General features: G+C 41.9%; 1 protein-coding gene across 3 annotated transcripts in view; it reads left to right on the top strand.

Annotated features, from left to right (window-relative positions):
* Nucleotides 1–401: 401 nt before the first annotated feature.
* Nucleotides 402–20,119, top strand: part of Lamp2 (lysosomal associated membrane protein 2) — a 49,337-nt gene continuing 29,619 nt past the window's right edge. For all 3 annotated transcript variants that reach the window (XM_021234703.2, XM_013122800.3, XM_013122801.3), the window contains exons 1-3: nt 402–628; nt 16,226–16,344; nt 17,750–17,963. In XM_021234703.2, coding sequence (XP_021090362.1) covers nt 430–628; nt 16,226–16,344; nt 17,750–17,963 — 532 coding nt within the window. In that variant the 5' untranslated portion in view covers nt 402–429. The remainder of the gene's footprint in view (nt 629–16,225; nt 16,345–17,749; nt 17,964–20,119) is intronic.

The raw sequence follows: 20,119 nt of genomic DNA, 5'->3' as shown, positions 1-20,119 counted from the left end.
TTGGGAAAGGGAATGTTGTACTTTCAAGAGCAGGGTCTGATCTGGTGGTTAGTGACTCCATACTATCTTCTACCTTCCCTGTCCATTAATAGCATAAACTGCATAGGTAGCCTCCGTGCTTGGAGAATAATAGTGTTTTATTTTTGCATACATTTATCTTGCAACCGTTTTGATGCCAGGAAAATGGTTGTTTGTTCTCAAGGACCAAGAACAGAAATAATCCACTATCTACAAACCTCAAAAGTTCCTCCTCTCCTGTTAGCCTTTAAAAAAATGCCCTCCGCGCTTGTATCTTTCTACTGTAATGATTGTGAACCAAAAAGACAGGGCGTGGCCACCCCGCCCTCCTGCCCGGACAGCCCAGCCCCTCGCACTGCTCTCAAGCATGGTGATTGGCTGAAAGGAAGAAAGAGCCCCGCCCCAGGTCTTATGACTGGGGCTGAAGCGGCGATTCCTGGCTTTCTCGGTGCTGTTGTCGGTGGTCACCTGTGCTTTCGCTTTCCCCGGGTCTGCGAGGGTGTTCGTTGGCTTTGCCGGTCGGCTCGACGCCTGCCCTGCGGGATCACGATGCGCTTCCGCCTCTCTCCGGTTTCGGGCTCAGGGCTCGTCCTGTGTTGTGTGCTCCTGGGTGAGTTTTCCGGCCCTCTCCTTTAGTGTCTGCAGCTGGGCCCGGGGGGGATGGGAGGGGGAGTTCAAAGGCCACAACCTGAAAGACTGGTCTTCGGGGACGCGGTGAGAGACTGAGCAGCTGACACTGGGCGGAGGTGGCGGCGGCCCGAGGCGCGAGGCGGGGCGGGGGGGGGGGACAAGGGGGGGGGAACTTGAGCAATGACCTAGAGAAGGCCTGCCTAAGGGATGGCGGGTTGGGAGGACCCCAGAGAGTAACAACCCGGCAAGCCAGGGATGTGGAGAACCGCACCGGACTAGGCAAGAGGAGTGAAGAGTTCGAAGACACCTGGGATAGAGGGAGCAACTTGGACAAGAGTCTTGGGGAGCAGAGGGACACACTGGGGAGCCTTGGTTACTTGGATCAGCCTTGGTTACTTGGATCAGGGAAGAGTTTGGAGATGGTGGAAAAACTGTAACGTGAGAAAGGGAATTTGGAACGGAAGACCTGTACCCCTGTTGGAATTGTTGGGCCAGAATAGGGGGGGTAGATAGGACAGTAGGGCCTAAGGGGAAGAGACAGCGTTGGGGACTCTGTAGGTGGCATTTGAGGCTAGGAGGAAAGGTGACCAGATGAGGAATGGTGCGGAGTTTGAGTATGATCTTGGGAGTTTTGAGAGCAAAGGAATCTAAGGTAACTGGAGTAACTTCCTGGAAAGAAAATTTATTCCCAGCCTCTGGAAACTAAAGGGATGAGTGAGAACTTTGATGGGGAGTGAATATCTGACTTGGAGGTATTTAGGATCTCGTGGGGGTTTTTTGTTGTTTTCTTTTCCAGGTAACTTTTTGGTACTTCCTTCCAGCCAGACTCCATCAGAAAAAAATCCTGCTTAGATGTAAAACCCAGGGAGCTTCCAAGATGGAAGTTATTTGAGTTTTGTATACCACCTCCTTTTTTTCAGAGCCTCTTTTTTCTGGTATCCCTCTGCAGTCAGCTTATTTGTGGTGTAAAAGTAGTAGGTAATAGCCTAAGGGACTGGCTTGTGACTTGGCGGTAAGAATAAATGGGTTAAGGTTGGTTGTGATCTGCCCCAATAGACTGAGAGTCCATAACAACCTACACTTGAACTTTGATCACTGTGGCTGTCTTCCTGACCTGAATTACTCTGCTTGTTGTTATCCAGTGGCTCTTGCTGTTTGTACTTTACTAAAGGGATAGAAGAAAAAAAACCCAGATTGGGATGGGGTGGAGATAGGTATATTGAGGCAAAGAATTGAGTTTGTAATTCACATTTCAGTGGAGTAGGATCAGCTGGAACAGTGTGTTCTGACCCAGTGGGTATTTGGCAAAATCTTGTAGAGACATTTAAATTTTTTCCATAATAGCTTTTGAGTTTAGTTTTTAATTTTTGAGATTGTATTGAGATTGCATTTATTTCTCTCTTCCCTTTTCCCCTCTAAGTCCTCTCACACACCCCTGCTTGCTCCCCTTCAAATCCATGACCTCTTTTTGCATCTATTGTTGTTTCATGCAAATATGGATTTGCGTATACATATATATCCTAGAGGCAGTTTTTGCTTTCCCACAAGGCTGCTTCTAATGAATAGAGGTTAGGGATCCTGCTAGCCTGCCTACAGGAACAGGACAGCCCTTCTCAAAGAGTTGTCTCCAGCTGGGGCCATACCTTTAATCTCAGCACTTGGGCAGGCAGATCTCTGAATTCAAGACCAGCCTGGTCTAAAGAGTGAGTTCCAGTACAGCTAGGGCTGTTACAGAGAAACCCTGTCTCAAAACACCAAAAAAAAGTAAAAAGTTATCTCCAACATATTAGCACTGCCAAATGTGAGGAACCCAGCTTCCAAGCATAGCATTTGATGAGTTTAGCCAGTGACTCTCAAGTACCTTCCTAGGGAGCCTGTGCAGTCAGAACTTTCCCCAATAGTACTAAGATCTTTCTCCTTTTCACTCTCAGCCTTTTGCTTATATATAGTAGAATTTTCCAGAAGCTACGTAATATGTGATGATATCACCACCCTAATGACTCCAGTGTTCTTATTTATTTCTCAACTTTCTAATAACAGAAGTGCCAGCAGATATAATTCACCTAAATCAACACTTTGTAATGTTTTCTGTAGATGGGACATTATGACTCTAAAATGTCTGCAGGTCCTAGCTGACCATAGTGTGTAAGCAACTCCTCCTATAACATTTATGAAATTGAGCCATGAGGCTTGGCATAAACACTTAATTCTAACCCTTACTTGGGGAGCACTTGCTGAGGGCTGGCTGACCCCATGAGAGACGTGTTTACAGTGGAAAATACCTTATCGGTGACAAGAACACAACTGCCAATTGAATCTGCACAAACATAACACTATTATTGTTCAGAGAAAGTGAGAAAAATAGTGGACCTACGTGTTGGCTTTTGTGCCATTAAAGTTTTTAATGAAGTCTTTTGTTTTCTAAAGCTGATACCCTCCATTCACGAATTCAGAAAGGGATCTACAGGAGCGACATTTAACAATGTAGGATTCAGGGTTATTTTTTGAATTTATCTTTATTTTATGTATGTGTTTTGTCTGCCTGTATACCTGTATGCCTGCTTGTGTCCCTGGTGTCTGTGGGCATCATATTCCCTGGAACTGGAGTCTACATAGACAGTTGTAAGCTGCAGTGTGGGTAACTGGAAACCAAAACTGGGTTCTCTGGAAGAGTGACCACTGAGTCACCTCTTCAACCCCAGGATCCGGTTTTTAAGTTTAGCTGAAGCCAGGTGGTGGTGGCATACATCTTTAATCCCAGTACTAGGGACATAGAGGCAGGTCCATCTCTGTGACTTCAAAGCCTGCCTTGTCTACCAGAGTGAGTTCCAGGACTGCCAGGGATACACTTGAAAAGCCAAAACAAAACAAAAATAAAAACAAAGTCTGCACTGCTGTTCTTTCAGACATCTTTTGAGGCTCAAGATCCTGTGTGCCTTTTACTCATAAGGATTTTGCAAGTCTTCAGTTGGTTTCGGAGTTTGTGTTTTTATATTTCCATGTCAAAATGGGCACCCAAGAATAGGATTTTGAAAACCCAGTAGGCACTTACTGCGTACCTGGTACTTAACTGTGTGCCAGTCCTGAATGTGAGCTCTCATTTCTCATTTCCAACTTTATAACTACCCCAGCTCTATTAGTAACCTCTTTTTTTGGTTTTTCATGACAGGGTTTCTCTATGGCTTTTGGAGGCTGTCCTGGATCTAGCTCTTGTAGACCAGGCTGGTCTCAAACTCATAGAGATCCGCCTGCCTCTGCCTCCCGAATGCTGGGATTAAAGTTGTGTGCCACCACTGCCTGACTATTAGTAGCCTCTCAAAAATATCTTCTTTAGCCGGAGTGGTGGCACATACCTTTAACCCCAGCACTCTGGGAGGCAGAGGCAGGCAGAGGACTTGTGAGTTCGAGGCCACCCTGGTCTGTTACACAGACAAACCCTGCTTTGAAAAACTAAAAAATAATCTACAAGGCTGGGCCTATACCTTGCACAGCATGTGTGAGGTCCTAGGTTCAATCTCCAGCATTGTGAAAAAGGAAGACCAAAAGTCACTTGCTTTAAAGTAAGTATAAAAAATATTCTTAGACCTTATGTTGGTGTTTTTCAGAGAAATTTATTCATTTAGTTGGTTTTTTTGAGTTCTGGGATTAAAGGCATGCACTACCACTGCTCACAGAAAAAAATTTTGCTGGCTTTCATTTGAATGTATCATAACCAGTGAAAGACCATGATGAGAAAAAAGTCTATGCTCTAGAAACATGAAAAGGGCAACAGATACAATTCCTTTCCTAACACCATTGCTTCATTGTATTTCCTTAGTGATAGAATTCTGTGGTCATTTTTTTTTTTTTGGTTTTTCGAGACAGGGTTTCTCTGTGACTTTGGAGGCTGTCCTGGAACTCGCTTGGTAGTCCAGGCTGGTCTCGAACTCGCAGAGATCCGCCTGCCTCTGCCTCCCGAGTGCTGGGATTAAAGGCATGCGCCACCAACGCCCGGCTCATTGTTTTTTTTTTTTATAACTACCTTAACTTCCTGTTTTTGGTTTTTTCAGACAGGGTTTCTCTGTATTGCTTTGGAGCCTGTCCTGGAACTCTCCCTGTAGACCAGGCTGGCCTTGAACTCACAGAGATCCACCTGCCTCTGCCTCCCGAGTGCTGGGATTAAAGGTATGTGTTGCCATTCCTGGCTTAACTTCTGTTTTTTTAAGGGTTGAGTGAGACTTTTAAAAAAGCTTTGAGACTCCTTTTACAGGTGGAAAAAAACCTTTGATAAGTATCCTGAGTGTAGTTCAGGTTGTGGGCCATGCTCTCCCACAGATGTTTATTAACTGCCTATTATATTCTAACCACTAACTACAACCAGATGAAAGGGAGACAGCAGACAAGACATGAAGGGTCTGCTGCCATAGAACCTTTGTTTTAGAGGGGGAAGATACCATTTTGAGATAGTGAAAAGGACCATAACAGATGGGAAGCAGGTAATGAGGAGTTAAAATGAATAGGTGAGAGTGTTGGGTGGCGGGGATGACTTGTGTGTTTATGTTATATGGCTGTCGGGCTTTCTAGTGTTGTGTGACATTTGGATAGAGACTTTGGTGGTGGAAGGTCTGCCCTACCTACAACTATTTAGGATAAGAGGGGTGGCGAGGATCTGGGAGGAGTCAGGAGGGGGAAACTGATCAGATTATAAATTTTCAATAAAATAAAACAAACACATAAAAGAAATTGCTTAAGCTAAAAAAAAAATTGCCGGGCGTTGGTGGCGCACGCCTTTAATCCCAGCACTCGGGAGGCAGAGGCAGGCGGATCTCTGTAAGTTCGAGACCAGCCTGGACTACCAAGCGAGTTCCAGGACAGCCTCCAAAGCCACAGAGAAACCCTGTCTCGAAAAACCAAAAAAAAAAAAGCTAAAAAAATTAAAAGAATAAATCTTGTCTCCTAGACTCTATTTTCTGTTCTTTACTTTATGGTACTAGTCTCTAAGAGGATGGGGTGAACTTAGCTACTGGTCTTTTCCATGGCCTAGTGGTTAAAGGTCAGTAAAGGTTTGCTGGGGGTAATCATTGGGCATTGTAGATAAGATGGTGAACTAGACCAAACGTGATCTCTTTGTCTTCTGTGGACAATAAAGATGTTTTCAAAAAGTTCTTTTGTGTCTTTGGATAAGAACTCCAAAATCAGTGGTAAGAGGGCAGATAATTATGGGCTAATCTCACATGGTAATTCTAGTCTCCTACTTGTACTCTTTTGGGGGGGGTTAGGAGTGAACAGGGTCACTGGGAGGTGGTGGCGCATGCCTTTAATCCCAGCACTCGGGAGGTAGAGGCAGGCGGATCTCAGTGAGTTCGAGGCTGCCTGGTCTACAGAATGAGTTCTAGGACAGTCTCCAAAGGTACAGAGAATCTCTGTCTGGAAAAACAAAAAAAAAAAAAGAGTGAACAGGGTCTTACTCCTAGAACTCTATGTAAACCAGGCTGGCCACAAACTTAGAGATCCACCTACCTTTACCTCCTTAGTGCAGGAATTTAAGGCATTCACCATCACATCCAGCAGTTGACATCTGCCTTCTTAGGCATGAGGGTTAATGTGGAGAATTAGAAGGACTTGGTGAGAATTAGGTTTTCTCAGACAACCAGCATTTCTCTCCTTTTGAAGAACATCAGAAAGACAATGTTAAGTATTGTTTTTGTTTGTTTGTTTTTTCTCAGCCTTAGCACATTTTGTTTTAACTGATAACTTTGAATTCATGGTTCAGTTAAAATTCGTCTGTCTGTAGTAGAGACACTTGAAAGACAAGCTTGACATTAATCCATTAGTCATTGGTTATCACATCTGATGGGGTTATAATATTCAAATATATTCCTGTGTATCTAGTCTTTTACCATAATATACGGTGAACTTTTGTCTGTAGCCCAGCATTATTTCACAGCACAGGAGATAACGTCTGCAACCCTGCTTCAGGAAGGCTATACTTCCTAATCACAATTCTGTACTACTAAAGTGACCAGAGATTCTTAAATTCCAAAAGTGTATTTTATAAGTACTTGTTGGAGTCCCACTGTGCATTGCAAAAGAACTCTGGAGGCCTGCCAAATGCGGCTCAGTAATAGGCACTTTCCATTACTTCAGTACAGTCTCATTTTACTACATAGTCTCTGACCTTAATCAAGGAAGTCATTTCATAGTTTAGAAAAGTATGTTTTGCTAATTTTCCAATGTTGCTTTTCACATGACCAACATTCATAGCTTAAAACCTTATTTTTTGTTGTAGCAGACCTAACAAAAAGAAATGTGTGTGATCACAGGTAAACATGAGAACAGCTAATTGGATGTAAACTTACAGGAAGGCCATCATTAAACAGGGAAGAAAAAGTATTTCCCTTTATGTCCTGCAGTTTTGTTTTTTAAGTGGTCTCATTTCTTAGCCCAAGCTTGCCTGGAACTAACTTTGTAGCCTGGGCTGGCCTAGAATTCATGGCAGTCCTCCTGTCTCAACCTCCTGAGTGCAGGGATTGTAGGCTATGGCTGTTTTATAAAGTGTGTGTGTGTGTGTGTATGTATGCATATACATTTGTGTGTGTGTGTGTACACATATGTGTGTGGTACACATGTAGAAAGCAGAGGAGTCACTTCTATCCTGTGTGTCCCAGGGATTGAATTTAGGTTATCAGGTTGGTAGCAATTACCTTTACCTGCTGAGCCACCTTCCTGGCCCTATGCCTCCAAAAAGATTTTTATTTACTTTATGTTTTGCTTGCATGTATGTCTGTGTACTGCATGCATGCCTGGTGCCCTTGGAGATCAAAAGAGGGAGTTGGATACCCTGGAATTGGAGTTATGGATGTTTGTGAGCACCATATGGGTGCTGAGAATTGAAAACAGATCTCTAACCACCGTGCCATCTCTACAAGTCCATATGCCTTTCTCACCTCTACCCTCCCCCAAAAATCCTTTTTGGCCAACCTCAAGGTAAACGGGTAAAGTTTAGGCTAGGACTTAATATGAAAAAAGTAAAGCTATACCTTAAAATGGGAAAAGATCCCCTTCTTTAAGCTCCAGTGCTGACTGAAAGGCAGGCTTGTAATCCCTAACTTGCTTGGAAAGCATCTCTTAGCTTTGAATGTTTATATCCCATCGAAAGACCCATTAGACAAATAGACACTGTAATTCTTGGCAAGGGTAACGGGCCCAGAGTCTCACAGCTAGTAAGCTTGGCTTCCTGAGTGGAATTTTAGCTTCTAAGCTCCACAGATGGGTTCTCTTTCTCACTTCATTATATTGATTCTGAGGTCAGTGCGTTGTATGGATTTTTTATTTTTATTTTCAGTTTTTAAATTTTATCTGAGTGTTTTGCCTGTTTGTGTGTCTGTGGATCATATTTATGCCTGGTACTTGAGGAGGCCACAAGGTGTGTGTTGGTTTTCCTAGGACTAGAATTAAAGACTTGCGGGCCTTAGGAATTGAACCTGGGTCTTCTAGAAAAGCAGGTAATGCTTTTAACCACTGAGCCATGTCTCTATCCCCTCTTGTATGGATTTTTTAAACTATCTTCCATCTGTATTTCTTTGTTTTTTGAGATAGGGTCTCTGTAACAGTCCTGGCTGCCCTGGAACTCACTCTGTAGACCAGGTTGTCCTCAAACTCACAGAGATCCGCCTGCCTCTGCCTCCTGAGTGCTGGGATTAAAGGCGTGCAACCCCCCACAGGCCTTTGTTTTAATCTGTGTACTTTTCAGGTTTATTTTGGCTAAACAGACAATTTTTTTTTGGTTTTTCAAGACATGGTTTCTCTGTGTAGATACTGAAGGCTGTCCTGGAACTCACTCTGTAGACCAGGCTGGCTTCAAATTCACAGAGATCTGCCTACCTCTGCCTCCCGAGTGCTGGGATTAAAGGTGGGCACCACTACTGCTTTTTGTATATGGATAACGGTGTCAGAATTTTGAAAGAACCTATAAATGACCTGTTTGGAGCAGTACTGAGAAGATAAATGCACGGGAGAATGTTGATTTTGAGGCATGATCTTTTTCTTTTTGTTTATGTATATATATATTTTAATTTAATGTGCATTGGTGTTTACCTGCATGTATGTTTATGTGGAGTTGTATCTCCTGGAACTGGAGTCACAGACAGTTGTGAGCTGCCATGTGATTGCTGGCAATTAAACCAGGGGCCTCTGGAAGATCAGCCAGTGTTATTAACCACTCAACCATCTCTCCAGCCAGCCCTTCTTTTGAGAATAAACTCCCAGCTCCATAATCACACATTCTACGATACAGTCAGCAATGGCTTTTATAGGTATTACAGCCTTTACAGTAATTTGGATATTCTAAAAATCAAACGTAAGAGTTAAGTGTTAGAGACATTCTACTCAAGTGTAACATTTCCAAATTAATCTCTCAGTTTATGGGAAAAGCATTGTTCTTCGCTTGACATCTGAGTCACAGTTTATGGAAAACTGACATGAGGTTTGAGGCAATATCCAGAACATTGATTAATCTGTGATTTGGAAATTCAAAAGAACTGTAATTAGACTGAGCTGTACTTCAGGTCCATGTTGCAGGCTATTTTCACGTTGATATAATCAGTCAGTATTTGTTGAAAACCTAATATGTATTCAGCACTATTAGGAATGACAGGAGATAGAGGAAAAGTAATAGACCTGTTTTCCAATGTGACAGACAAGATTGATGACGTTCATATAAAAGACACACTTTTAGGAACTGTGGCTTAGATAAGATCTTATGGTTAAAGGTACATATTGGAATTCAAATGAGTGTTGGAAACACTAGCAAAAGAGAATCTTTATCCACATATATCACTCACTCACAGACTTTGGTGTTTTATTAGTGACAAATCACTGTATTTCAGTTTCTATAGCATACTAGTTTGTTATGAATTGACAGTTCAAAAATGCTGGTTTGGAGCCTTTGACATTAGGAGAGACAGGATTTAATGATATAAAATAACTTGAATTTGCATTGCCCTGAGAGCTGATGATTTTGAATACTTATTAATGTGTTTATTGGCTATTTATAGTTCTTCACTTGAAAATTATCTGTCATTTGTCCGTATAATAAATATCGAAAGAATAAAAAATAAGGGTAATTCAAGATAGTGTAAAGTCCACTGAGATGTACAAGTATTCATTATGGACTGCCCTGTAAGGGCTTTTATATTCAAGGAAAGTTTGCAATGAAATGACTGCGAAACAATGCAAGCAAGAGTGCTGTTTTTTTAACGGGTTGAGGGGCTTACTATCCTGGACTATACATGTAATCTCCTTATCCTCCTGCCTCAGCTTCCTAAGTGCTAGGATTACAGGCATATATCACCATGCCAAGCTTCAGTCCAGGTTCTCAGTTACAAGCATGAGAAAGAAAGCCTGACGGATTTCAAACACAAAGGGAAGTTACTGAAAACAGTGGGTCGGGTTGATAACACAGACCTGCAATTCCAGGCAGGAGGATGGAGTTCTTAGCTAGCCTGGGAAACTGTGAGTTCAATATCATCCTGGGATACATACTGAGACTGTCTAGCTGGCTAGGCATGGTGGTTCACTCCTTTAATTCTGGCACTTGGGAGGCAGATGCATGTAATCTTAGTTCAAGGCTATTTTAGTCTACATAGTGAGTTCCAAGCCAGCGGGGCTACATAGTGAGACACTACCTCAAAAAGAAAGGGGGCAAAAAGGAATAAAAGACTGTCTCAAAACAAACAAGCAAACTACACAAACCAAACAACTTCCTTCCTGCCAATCAGCAACAACAAAACAAACCCTCAAACTGTAATGAGACATTCGCATACTGCTTGAAACCACAATTCCACTGTTAGATGAATATTCAACACACACAGGTTTACGAATACAGAAAGAATGTTTACAGCAGCATTTGTGATGGCACAGACTGGAAACTCCATCAACAATACCACAGATATATAGCAAAGATTCACCCCAGAATCAGAAGCAATGTAGTAGAAATAATGAATCAATTGCAGTTACACACATCACAGTGAATCTGAAGAAGCTAGACCCAAAAGAGCATAGTGAATTATTCTGTTCATAGCAAGCTAAAAACAGACAGTATTCATCTATATTATTACAAATCAGGGTGGTATTTTACCTTAGAAGGGGAATAGTAACTGAATGGGGAAGCTATTGGAACTTTGGGGATATAGTCAGCCTTCTTTGTTCTCTATAGGTTGCAAATCCACAAATTCAATGAGCATGGATCAAAGTGCGAGAGAAAAGCATAGTATCTATACTGAATTATAGACATTTTGGTTGCTGTTACCTAAACAATATAGCAAAACTATTTACGTGACATTCACGCTGATTATGTAAGTGATCCAGGGAGATTTTAAAGTATATAGGAGGATGTGGATGGGTTAAGTGCAAATATTTTATATACCATTTTATGTAAGGGACTAGAGCATTTGTCAACTTCGGTGTCCTCTGAAAGTCCTGGAGTCTGTTCCCATGTTCCTATGGATACTGAGACTGTACCTGGAATGTTCTGCTTCTTGAAGGAGTATTCATTTGCCCATGTAATAAAAAAATGCTCTGAGCTATATTTAACACTGGGTACACCTTTTCCTTGCATGTTCTGTTGTGAACGTTACATCTTTTTTTGTTGTTGTTTTGGAAGCTGTCCTGGTCTGTAGACCAGGCTGGCCTCGAACTCACAAGAGATCTGCCTGCCTCTGCCTCCCGAATGCTGGGACTAAAGGCGTGCGCCACCAACTCCTGACAAGAATGTTACATCTTAATAACATTTATCTTTTTACAAAAGTGAGCAAGGGCTGTGCATGTAGCACACTTGCCCTCCAGTTCAATCTCCAGCACCCAAACCATAAAATAAATGATGTGCAAAAATTTACAAAGGTGCATAATAGGTTAAGTGACTTAGAAAGAGGAACACCTCTGGCCTTGTGTAACAAAACCAGGTTCAATACTGGATTGCACTGTTATGACCAAGTGCAAAAAAGCTCTTACCACTGGCTAGTGTCACCTTTTTGCCTGGGCACTTGAATCTGCTGAGCCATTTCCTTAACCATAGGATGCTGGGCTCCATTCTCAGTGCTTTTACTTTAAGTCTGGGATAGAGTTCTTTGTTAGCTTAGCTGTAAGGGAGGCTGGGAAAGCAAGTGTTCAACATTTTCAGTTCATGTAGCAGCCAGTGATGTGGGCCAGCAGTTTTGTTGTTGTTTGTTCCTGGAACTCTGCTCTGTAGATCATGCTGGCCTTGAACTCACAGAGAGCGTCCTGCTTCTGCTGGTATTCAAGGTGTGCGCCACCACGGCCAAGGCTCAGTTATCTCACCTTTACAGCCCCAAGGAATGCAGTCCTCAAAAGATTTAAGCCATCAGAAGAAAGTGGATGTCAAGTGCTAGAAACCATAGAAGCCACTGAGTGGAGTGTAGCCTTTGGGCTCAGTGGAAACAAGTTTCGACCAGATTAAAGGGTGTGTTCTGGAAAAATGATCTGAATGGTATTGAAGCCATAGGGTAGGACAAGATTAAAGATTACTTTGAAAGTCAGACAGGAACTTAAATTTAGTTTGGGAACCGGTAAGTGTTTAAATGGGGGTATTTTGGAGAAGGAGTTAGTATCTAGCAGTGCTTTTCAGGGACATCTCAGAGGGGTCTGTAGTAGCATAACGATGGAGTGGTTGATTGGGAATAAAAAGTAGGAAGAAAATCTCAGACTTTGCTTTTCTATTTCAAGGGATGGGGGTGAGGAGGGAAGCCATTTGGAGGGGGAGGTAAAAGAATGAAGGTGGATTTTGAACTTGTTGAGTTGATAAGCCTTGGAGTAAAAGCAACCACTATATTGGTGGGCTTGGAGAGGGATGGGTTGGTAAGTGTCATTTCCAGGGCATTCCTGTTTCCAGTCTTCAGGAGGTAGATTAGCTATCTTGGGTTTGATTGTAAGTGATAAATGTGAACAACTACCCGAACTCTTCTTGTTCTTGTTTTTTTTTTTTTTTTGGTATTTGTTTTGCTTGTTTGTTTTTGTTTTTGTTTTTGTTTTTCCGAGACAGGGTTTCTCTGTGACTTTGGAGGCTGTCCTGGAACTAGCTCTTGTAGACCAGGCTGGCCTCGAACTCACAGAGATCCTCCTGCCTCTGCCTCCCGAGTGCTGGGATTAAAGGCGTGCGCCACCACCGCTTGCCACCCGAACTCTTCTTAAAATCTTTATTTTCTCACCTTGGGCAAAATGTTCCCATTACTATCTACACAACTTTCTTTCTGTTACTTTAATATCTTTGAGAATAATTGCCATATGAGATACTTATTTTCCATAATTTTTTTTCCTAAAATAGCATTCCTTTGTGTAACAGCCCTGGCTGTACTGGAACTTGCTCTGTAGTCCATTTTGGCCGTAAACTCATAGGGATCCTCCTGCCTCCAAATACTGTTTTTGAGACCATCTTTCTTTGTAGCTTAGGTTAGCTCTGAACATGTAATTCACCTGCCTCAGCCTCTTTACATTTTTAAAATTTAATTTATGGGCGTGGCGGTTTGCCTGTGTGCATGTCTGTGCCTCACTTGTGTTCCTAGTGCAGCCGAGATCGGAAGAGGATATCAGGAGCTGCAGTTACAGGCTGTTTGGAGCCACCATGGGGTTCTGGGACTCAAACTCAGGAACAGCATCTAATGCTCTTGACCACTGAGCCATTTCTCCAGCGTATCCTTTGTTGCTTAGTATTTCACATTTGTTTTTATGTATATTAGTGCTTTGCATGTATATAATTATGTGCCCACAGAAGCCAGAAGAGGGCATGGGATCCCTGGAACTGTGAGCTGCCATGTGGGTACTAGGAATTGAATACCTGTCCTCTGAAAGAACGACAGATGCTTTTAGCCATAACCTGCAGCCTCATGCCTCAGCCTGCTGAATGTTGAGTTTTAAGTGTGCACCACCATGCCTGGATTCTCAATTATTTCCTTTTTTTAAAAAGATTTATTTATTATGTGTACAGTGTTCTACCTGCATGTATGCCTGCAGGCCAGAACAGGGCACCAGATCTCATTACAGATGGTTGTGAGCTACCAAGTGGTTGCTGGGAATTGAACTCAGGGCCTCTGGAAGAGCAGTCAGTGCTCTTAACCTCTGAGCCATCTCTCCAGCCCCCTCAATTATTTTCCTAATAGTTTGAGTGGTTTGAGTAGAAGAAGAGTACCATTTATTTAAAAATTGATTTTAACTAATACATGAAACAAAATTGTACACAATAAAATGAGGTATTATGATTTTTACACATATGAGTATTGTATGATTTTTAAAGACTCAAACTAAACATTGATTCCTGGCGTTGCTCACCTCTATAGGGAAAGTTTTGAAAATCCTTTCTTTGTGAAGCATTGCTTCTGTCTGTATTCACCCCACTGTGTAGTGCACTGAAGCACATCAGGGTTTCTCACTCCTAATTGTCCTAATTGTAACTCGATCTCCATCTACTCTGCCTAGTTTCTTGTGACCACAATTCCAGCCTCAACTTCTAAGGAGTACAATAAAAGAGAGCTGTACACTGATACCTGTAGTAAATATAGACGCAAAATTATTAATGAAACAATAGCAAATTGAATCCAGCAAATTATTTAAAAGGTCATATATCATGATCCAGTAGGCTTTATACCAGGAACACAAGCTAGGGACTTTATGCCAAGCGTAGGGAGTGAGCACAGGCACACCAAACCTTCAGATGACTGGGAAAATTGTAAGCTGGAGTTCTCAGCAGCACTCTGCAGGGTAGACTTGGATCTGCTTGACAGTTCCATCCCATGGCTATGGAGAAAAGAACGGTGGCAAAAACCTGTGTCCCTCATACAAGGTCTTTATGTATCCTTGCCAGTACTTAGTCCCTGTCAGCAACCACAAGCTTTAGCAAACTGTTTGGGCTTGCTAAGGCAGCCAGGTCTCAGCAGCATGAAAGTTGGTGCCGAGGCATGCCAGTTTGGTATTCCTCGCAGGAGTTTTCTCTAGTCTAATAACATGTCCCTACCTGTAGATGACACTGGACTGGTCGGATAGAATTAAAGGGTGTGCAGCTATCTTAACAGGAAACAACTTTCCCCTTGGGTAATGTATAAGACAGGCAAGACAATTCTCATAGGGTTGCCTGTTATGTATGCTGCAGGTGTATTTGCTGGTATATTTCCCCCTTCTCCATTAGAATATTGAAGCTTTAAGCAGTTGAGTTTAAGTTCAGTAACCTTTAAGTATACATGAGAGTTAAGTTAGGTGAAAAGTCCCAAAGCATTTCTGCCTGAAAAGTTTCTCCATTTACAAAAGGAGCAGGTTGAGAATTTAGGAAGGAATTGTGGGTCCATGTGAAAGGTTCATCAGCTTTTTATTCAATTCAGTTTTTTTGTTGTTGTTTTCGTTTTGGTTGTTCGAGAGGTTTTCTCTGTGTAATAGTTCTGGCTGTCCTGGAACTCATTCTGTAGATCAGGCTGCCTTCAAATTCACTGGGATCCACCCACCTCTGCCTTCCAAGTGCTGGGATTCAAGGCGTGACACCATCTCCTGACACTCAGTTTAATTGTAGGCTGAAATAAATTTATGAAATCTGCATTTGTAAAGATTGACTTTTCTTACGGATCTAGGCTCTGACAGCCTGTTGAGATGATGCTTCTTGGGTCTTGCGATACAGTATTTAGAAAAGCTAACCCTGATCATATCAGAAAAATCATTTGAGAAGACTTCCATGTGTCATAGCATCCAGTTGACAACACAATTCTGAGGGAGAGCATAAGACATCTGACCTATCATTATTGCAGAGAAAGTTTCACTGATAGATTTGAGAGAAGTAAGAGGGTTTTGTTTTTGTTTTTGTTTTTTGAGTCAGGGTTTCTCTGTGGCTTTGGAGGCTGTCCTGGAACTTGCTCTTATTAAAGACCAGGCTGGTCTCGAACTCACAGAGATCTACCTGCCTCTGCCTCCCGAGTGCTGGGATTAAAGGCATGCCCCACCAACGCCCGGTGAGAAACAGAAGTTTAATCTTCCTTCCAAACTTTCCCCTACCTTAGCTACCCCCAAAACTAAAAGAAGCATTGAGTGTGGCTCAGTAGAGCACTTGCCAGTACGTGAAGCCCTGGTTTGATCAACAGCACTGCAAAAAACAAGCAAGAACAGCAAAAAGGCAACTGTAATTGTCAAAAACTGAACTAAGGGCAGTGGTGGCGCACGCCTTTAATCCCAGCACTCAGGAGGCAGAGGCAGGCGGATCTCTGGGATTTCGAGGCCCGGCTGGACCGATAGCCTCCAAAACAATACAGAGAAACCCTGTTTCGTTAAAAAAAAAAAACAGGAAAAAACTGAACTAATAAGGTACAAGTGAATGTGGGAATCGAAAGTCGCTACTTTCTGCCATCACCTAAGCATCAAGGATCTAGCAGCCGTTTATTTCCAGAAGAGAAAATGGTACCTTAATTACTAGTGCTCTGTTAAAAACTACAAAGAAAGTAACTACCAGGACACCATATACTTGAACGTATGGGTTTCATTTTAGAGTTGAACTTCAGCAGTAGCTAGAATTTATTTTTATCTTATATTGTTCAATTTTTTTTAAATCTAGGAGCTGTTAAGTCCTATGCATTGGAACTTAATTTGAAAGATTTGAAAGGTACTTGCCTTTTTGCAAAATGGGAGATGAATTTCACAATATCTTATGAAACTACAACAAACAAAACCTATGTAAGTAAACATTTGTCATTTTTGAGATTTACTTTTTATGTATATGGGTGGTTTGCCTGAATGGGTATCTGTGTATGTTCGTATAGTGTCCTTAGAGGTCAATAGACAGCATCAAATCCTGTGGAACCAGAGTTACAGATGAGAGTGAGCTGCCATGTGGGTTCTGGGAATCCCCTGGAAGAGTAGTAGCCACTGCTGTTAAACACTGGGGAATCTTTCTAATCCCTTATAGTAAACAGTTTGTTTGTTTTGGTGGTGGTGCTGGGGTTTGAACCCAGAGCCTCTTAGGTGCTAGGTAAGTACTTTGTCACTGTACTACTTCCCAGTCCCATATTTGTCTTGAGTTTTATAGTAGGGATTTATATATATTTAGGCTCTTTTTGTTGTTTTGTTTGAGGCAGGTTTTCTCTATGCAACCCTGGGTGTCCTGGAACTCTGGACCAGGTTGGCCTTAAACTCAGAGATCCGCCTGCCTTTGCCTCTTGAGTACTGAGATTAAAGGTGTGCACCACTACGCCTGTCTTCATGTTTAGACTTTTTTTTTACCATTTAGATATATGTGTACAAAATAAGATTTCATGTTAATTGACCTAACACTTAAATCCTATGTTTTCAAAAAGGATTATACTCTTATCCACCTGGAGTGGATGCTTTCAATTCATTTTTTTTTTGGCGTTTTCCTTGGATACGGTTATATGCCAATGAGGAAAGTCTTCATGGTATTTCAGTTTTAACCATTTCTAAAATAACACACTAACATTAAATCTTGAATTTCTTTTTTTCATCTTTAAAAAATTTTGTGTGTATATATGGATATGTGGATTTAAATTTTTTTCTATGTATGTTTGTGTGCCACTCTTTCCTGGTGCCAGAAGAGGACAGAGAAGGGCATTGCTTTCCCTGGAACTGGAGTTCCAGACAGTTGTGAGCCCAGTGTGGATTCTGTGAATCCAATCTGGGTGCTGTGGATAAGCAGCCAGTGCTCTTAACCACAGAGCCATCTGTCCAGTTCCCGGCTTCTAAGAACTAGTTTGCTATTTCTGTCTGCCTTTTTGTTGTTCTTTTCTTGGTCTTTTTGCCTTATTTTCATTTTGTTAAGGCCTTCTCTATAGCATCACTTACAAAAATAGTACGAGCTGGGAAATTGCTCAGTGGTAGAACACTTGCCCATTGTGCATGAGACCCTGAACTCCGTCTCCAAGTCTGCAGAAATGAGCGAGCGGCTAGATTAGAAGACTCGGGTAGCTTTTCCCATCTTCTTTAGACATATACGGACTTGTCCAGATACCTGGTGTGGAACTCAAGAAGCTGAGATCGCTTTTCATAGCAATATACACACAGGCAAAGGTGCTGGGCTCACGGCTGGTTTTTCTCAGCCAGTTCTAAATTTTTTTTTATCTTTCAGAAAACAGTAACCATTTCAGAACCTCACAACGTGACATATAATGGAAGCAGCTGTGGTGATGACCGGAGTGGCGCTAAAATAGCTGTGCAATTTGGATCCGCTGTCTCTTGGAATGTGACTTTTACCAAGGATGCATCTCATTATTTTATTGACAACATCTCAATTTCCTACAATACTAGTGATAACACAACATTTCCTGGTGCTGCCCATAAAGGTAACCTTCAGAATTGGTTTATGTTACATTCTCTTGCTTTTGGTAGTAACAAAAATATAACAAAATAATCATTAATATGCCCATTTGTCTTAATAAAAATGAAAAATCAGTTTTCTTACCAATCTCAGTCCTGACTCTGTGAATAGAAGAGTGTTGGGCACAAAGTGATATTGACTGTCATTGCTGGAGTGTGTTACTCTATACCATTGATTACCTGATTGTCACACGCAGTGTTTTAGTGAGCGTACAATTTATAGCAACCCTGGGAGGTAAGTAAAGGGAACAAGGCTTGGTGACTTTTGCAAAAGGCTCCAAATTTAGTGAGTGAAAAGCTAGCGTTTGAAGCAAAGCTTACTTGGCGATAGAGTTCATACACTTATTATGGACACTCAGCAGATGTTAAATGAATGAGAAAATTCTTTACTAACTGAAAGTATACAAGTTCAGTAATTTGAGATTAGAAGAAATACCTCCCCTTCAGATCTCTTTACTATTAGGATGCACTTTTACTTGAAAGATAAATAGGGATTAAAGTTAACTAAGGTCAACATTTGCTATTTTGAGACAACTTCAGGTCAAGAACAACTTAGATAATTAGGCCAGTCTTGTCATTCTTTTTTTCCTTTTTGGTTTTGTGAGACAGGGTTTCTTTGTTTAACAGTCCTGGCTGTCCTGGAACTCTTGTAGACCAGGCAGACCTCGAACTCACAGATATCTACCTGCCTCTGCCTCCCGAGTGCTGGAATTAATGGTGTGCACCACCAGTGCCTGGCTATCTTGTTATTCTTAAAACAAATATGCATTAAGGTGTTTTGAAAGTGTGTATAGTGGAGATTTTAAGTTCTTTTGTCTCTCCAAGCCAGACTGACCTATAATACACACTCCTCTTATTGCAGCACCCTGAAGTATTGAGGTTATGGGTGTTTGCACACCACCATGTTCAATTTATGATGCTGATTTTATTAGGGACATAGTTCTCTCCTTTCAACTTCCTCCCATGAGATAAGATTAATATGGTGTCTGGAGTAGTAATTACCTCTCACATGTAGTATGCCATTCTGACTGCACAAACACTAACAGATCAACATCAGGTGCCTACATCTGGCGTTTAATAATATCTTTGGACTGGTGGATGGAAAAATCATGCCTTAAAGACTCCAAAGTGTGCCAGGTGGTGGTGACGCATGCCTTTAATTCCAGCACTCTTGAGGCAGAGGCAGGTAAATGAGTTCAAAGCCCACCTGGTCTACAGAACCAAGTTCCAGGACAGTCAGGACTATACAGAGAAATTCTGTCTCCACCCTGCCCCCACCAAAGACTCAGAAGTGAATAAGTTTCATGTTAAACTTCAGAGCTAGCGCAAACTAGGACTTGAAAATCAAACCCAAGCGTTTTAAAATTATTTTTATACCCCAACTGCTGCTTTCCCTCCCTCCTCTTCTCCCAGTCTCCCCATTTCCAGTTTTCCTGTTTCTTTTAAGAAAAGGGGGGCCTTCCATGGCTATAAGGCAGCCATGGAATATCAAATTCAGTGAGACTGAGCATCTCCTCTTCTATCAAGGCCGAATGAGGCAGCACAGTAGGAGGAAAGGGTCCTGAAAGCAGGCAACAGAGTCAGAGACGGCCTGTGTTCCCACAAGAAGACCAAACTACACACCTGTCACATGGACAGAGGGTCTAGGTCAGTCCCATGCAGGCTCCCTGGTTGTCACGTCAGTCTCTGTGAGTCCCTGGGAACCCAGGTTAGTTGATGCTATGGGTTTTCTTGTGCAAATCCAAGTTTTAATTTGGCTAATCTCTTAATTTGAAAGAATAACTGAGGCAAGAGCTTATTGTCTATTTTAGATACCCTCTCTGTGGGTGAGGCATTATCTGTAATAACTAGGATAAGATTTGTCCTTGACTTGCAAGTGGTTTGGAAATCATTGAGGAAGACAAAGCTTATTTGCTTTTCCAAGTGATAGGAAGAACACGGAGCTCAGTCTGAATTTTTTGTTTGTGGTTTCTGTTTGAGTAGGTAGAGACTTCATAAATCTTTTCTGAGTATGGGAGGAAAGTTCTAGGCTCTCTTTCTCAACACCATAAAAGCACACAGTAAATTTAGAATGTAGTATGCATTCTGCAATTGCCTCTGTTGATCTCTGGGCTGCGTGCCT

This window comes from Mesocricetus auratus, unplaced genomic scaffold, assembly GCF_017639785.1.
Source record: "Mesocricetus auratus isolate SY011 unplaced genomic scaffold, BCM_Maur_2.0 Super-Scaffold_100003, whole genome shotgun sequence".
Classification (NCBI taxonomy): Eukaryota; Metazoa; Chordata; class Mammalia; order Rodentia; family Cricetidae; genus Mesocricetus; species Mesocricetus auratus.
The sequence above is the reverse complement of the archived record's forward strand: the minus strand, read 5'-3'. Positions and strand labels throughout refer to the sequence as shown.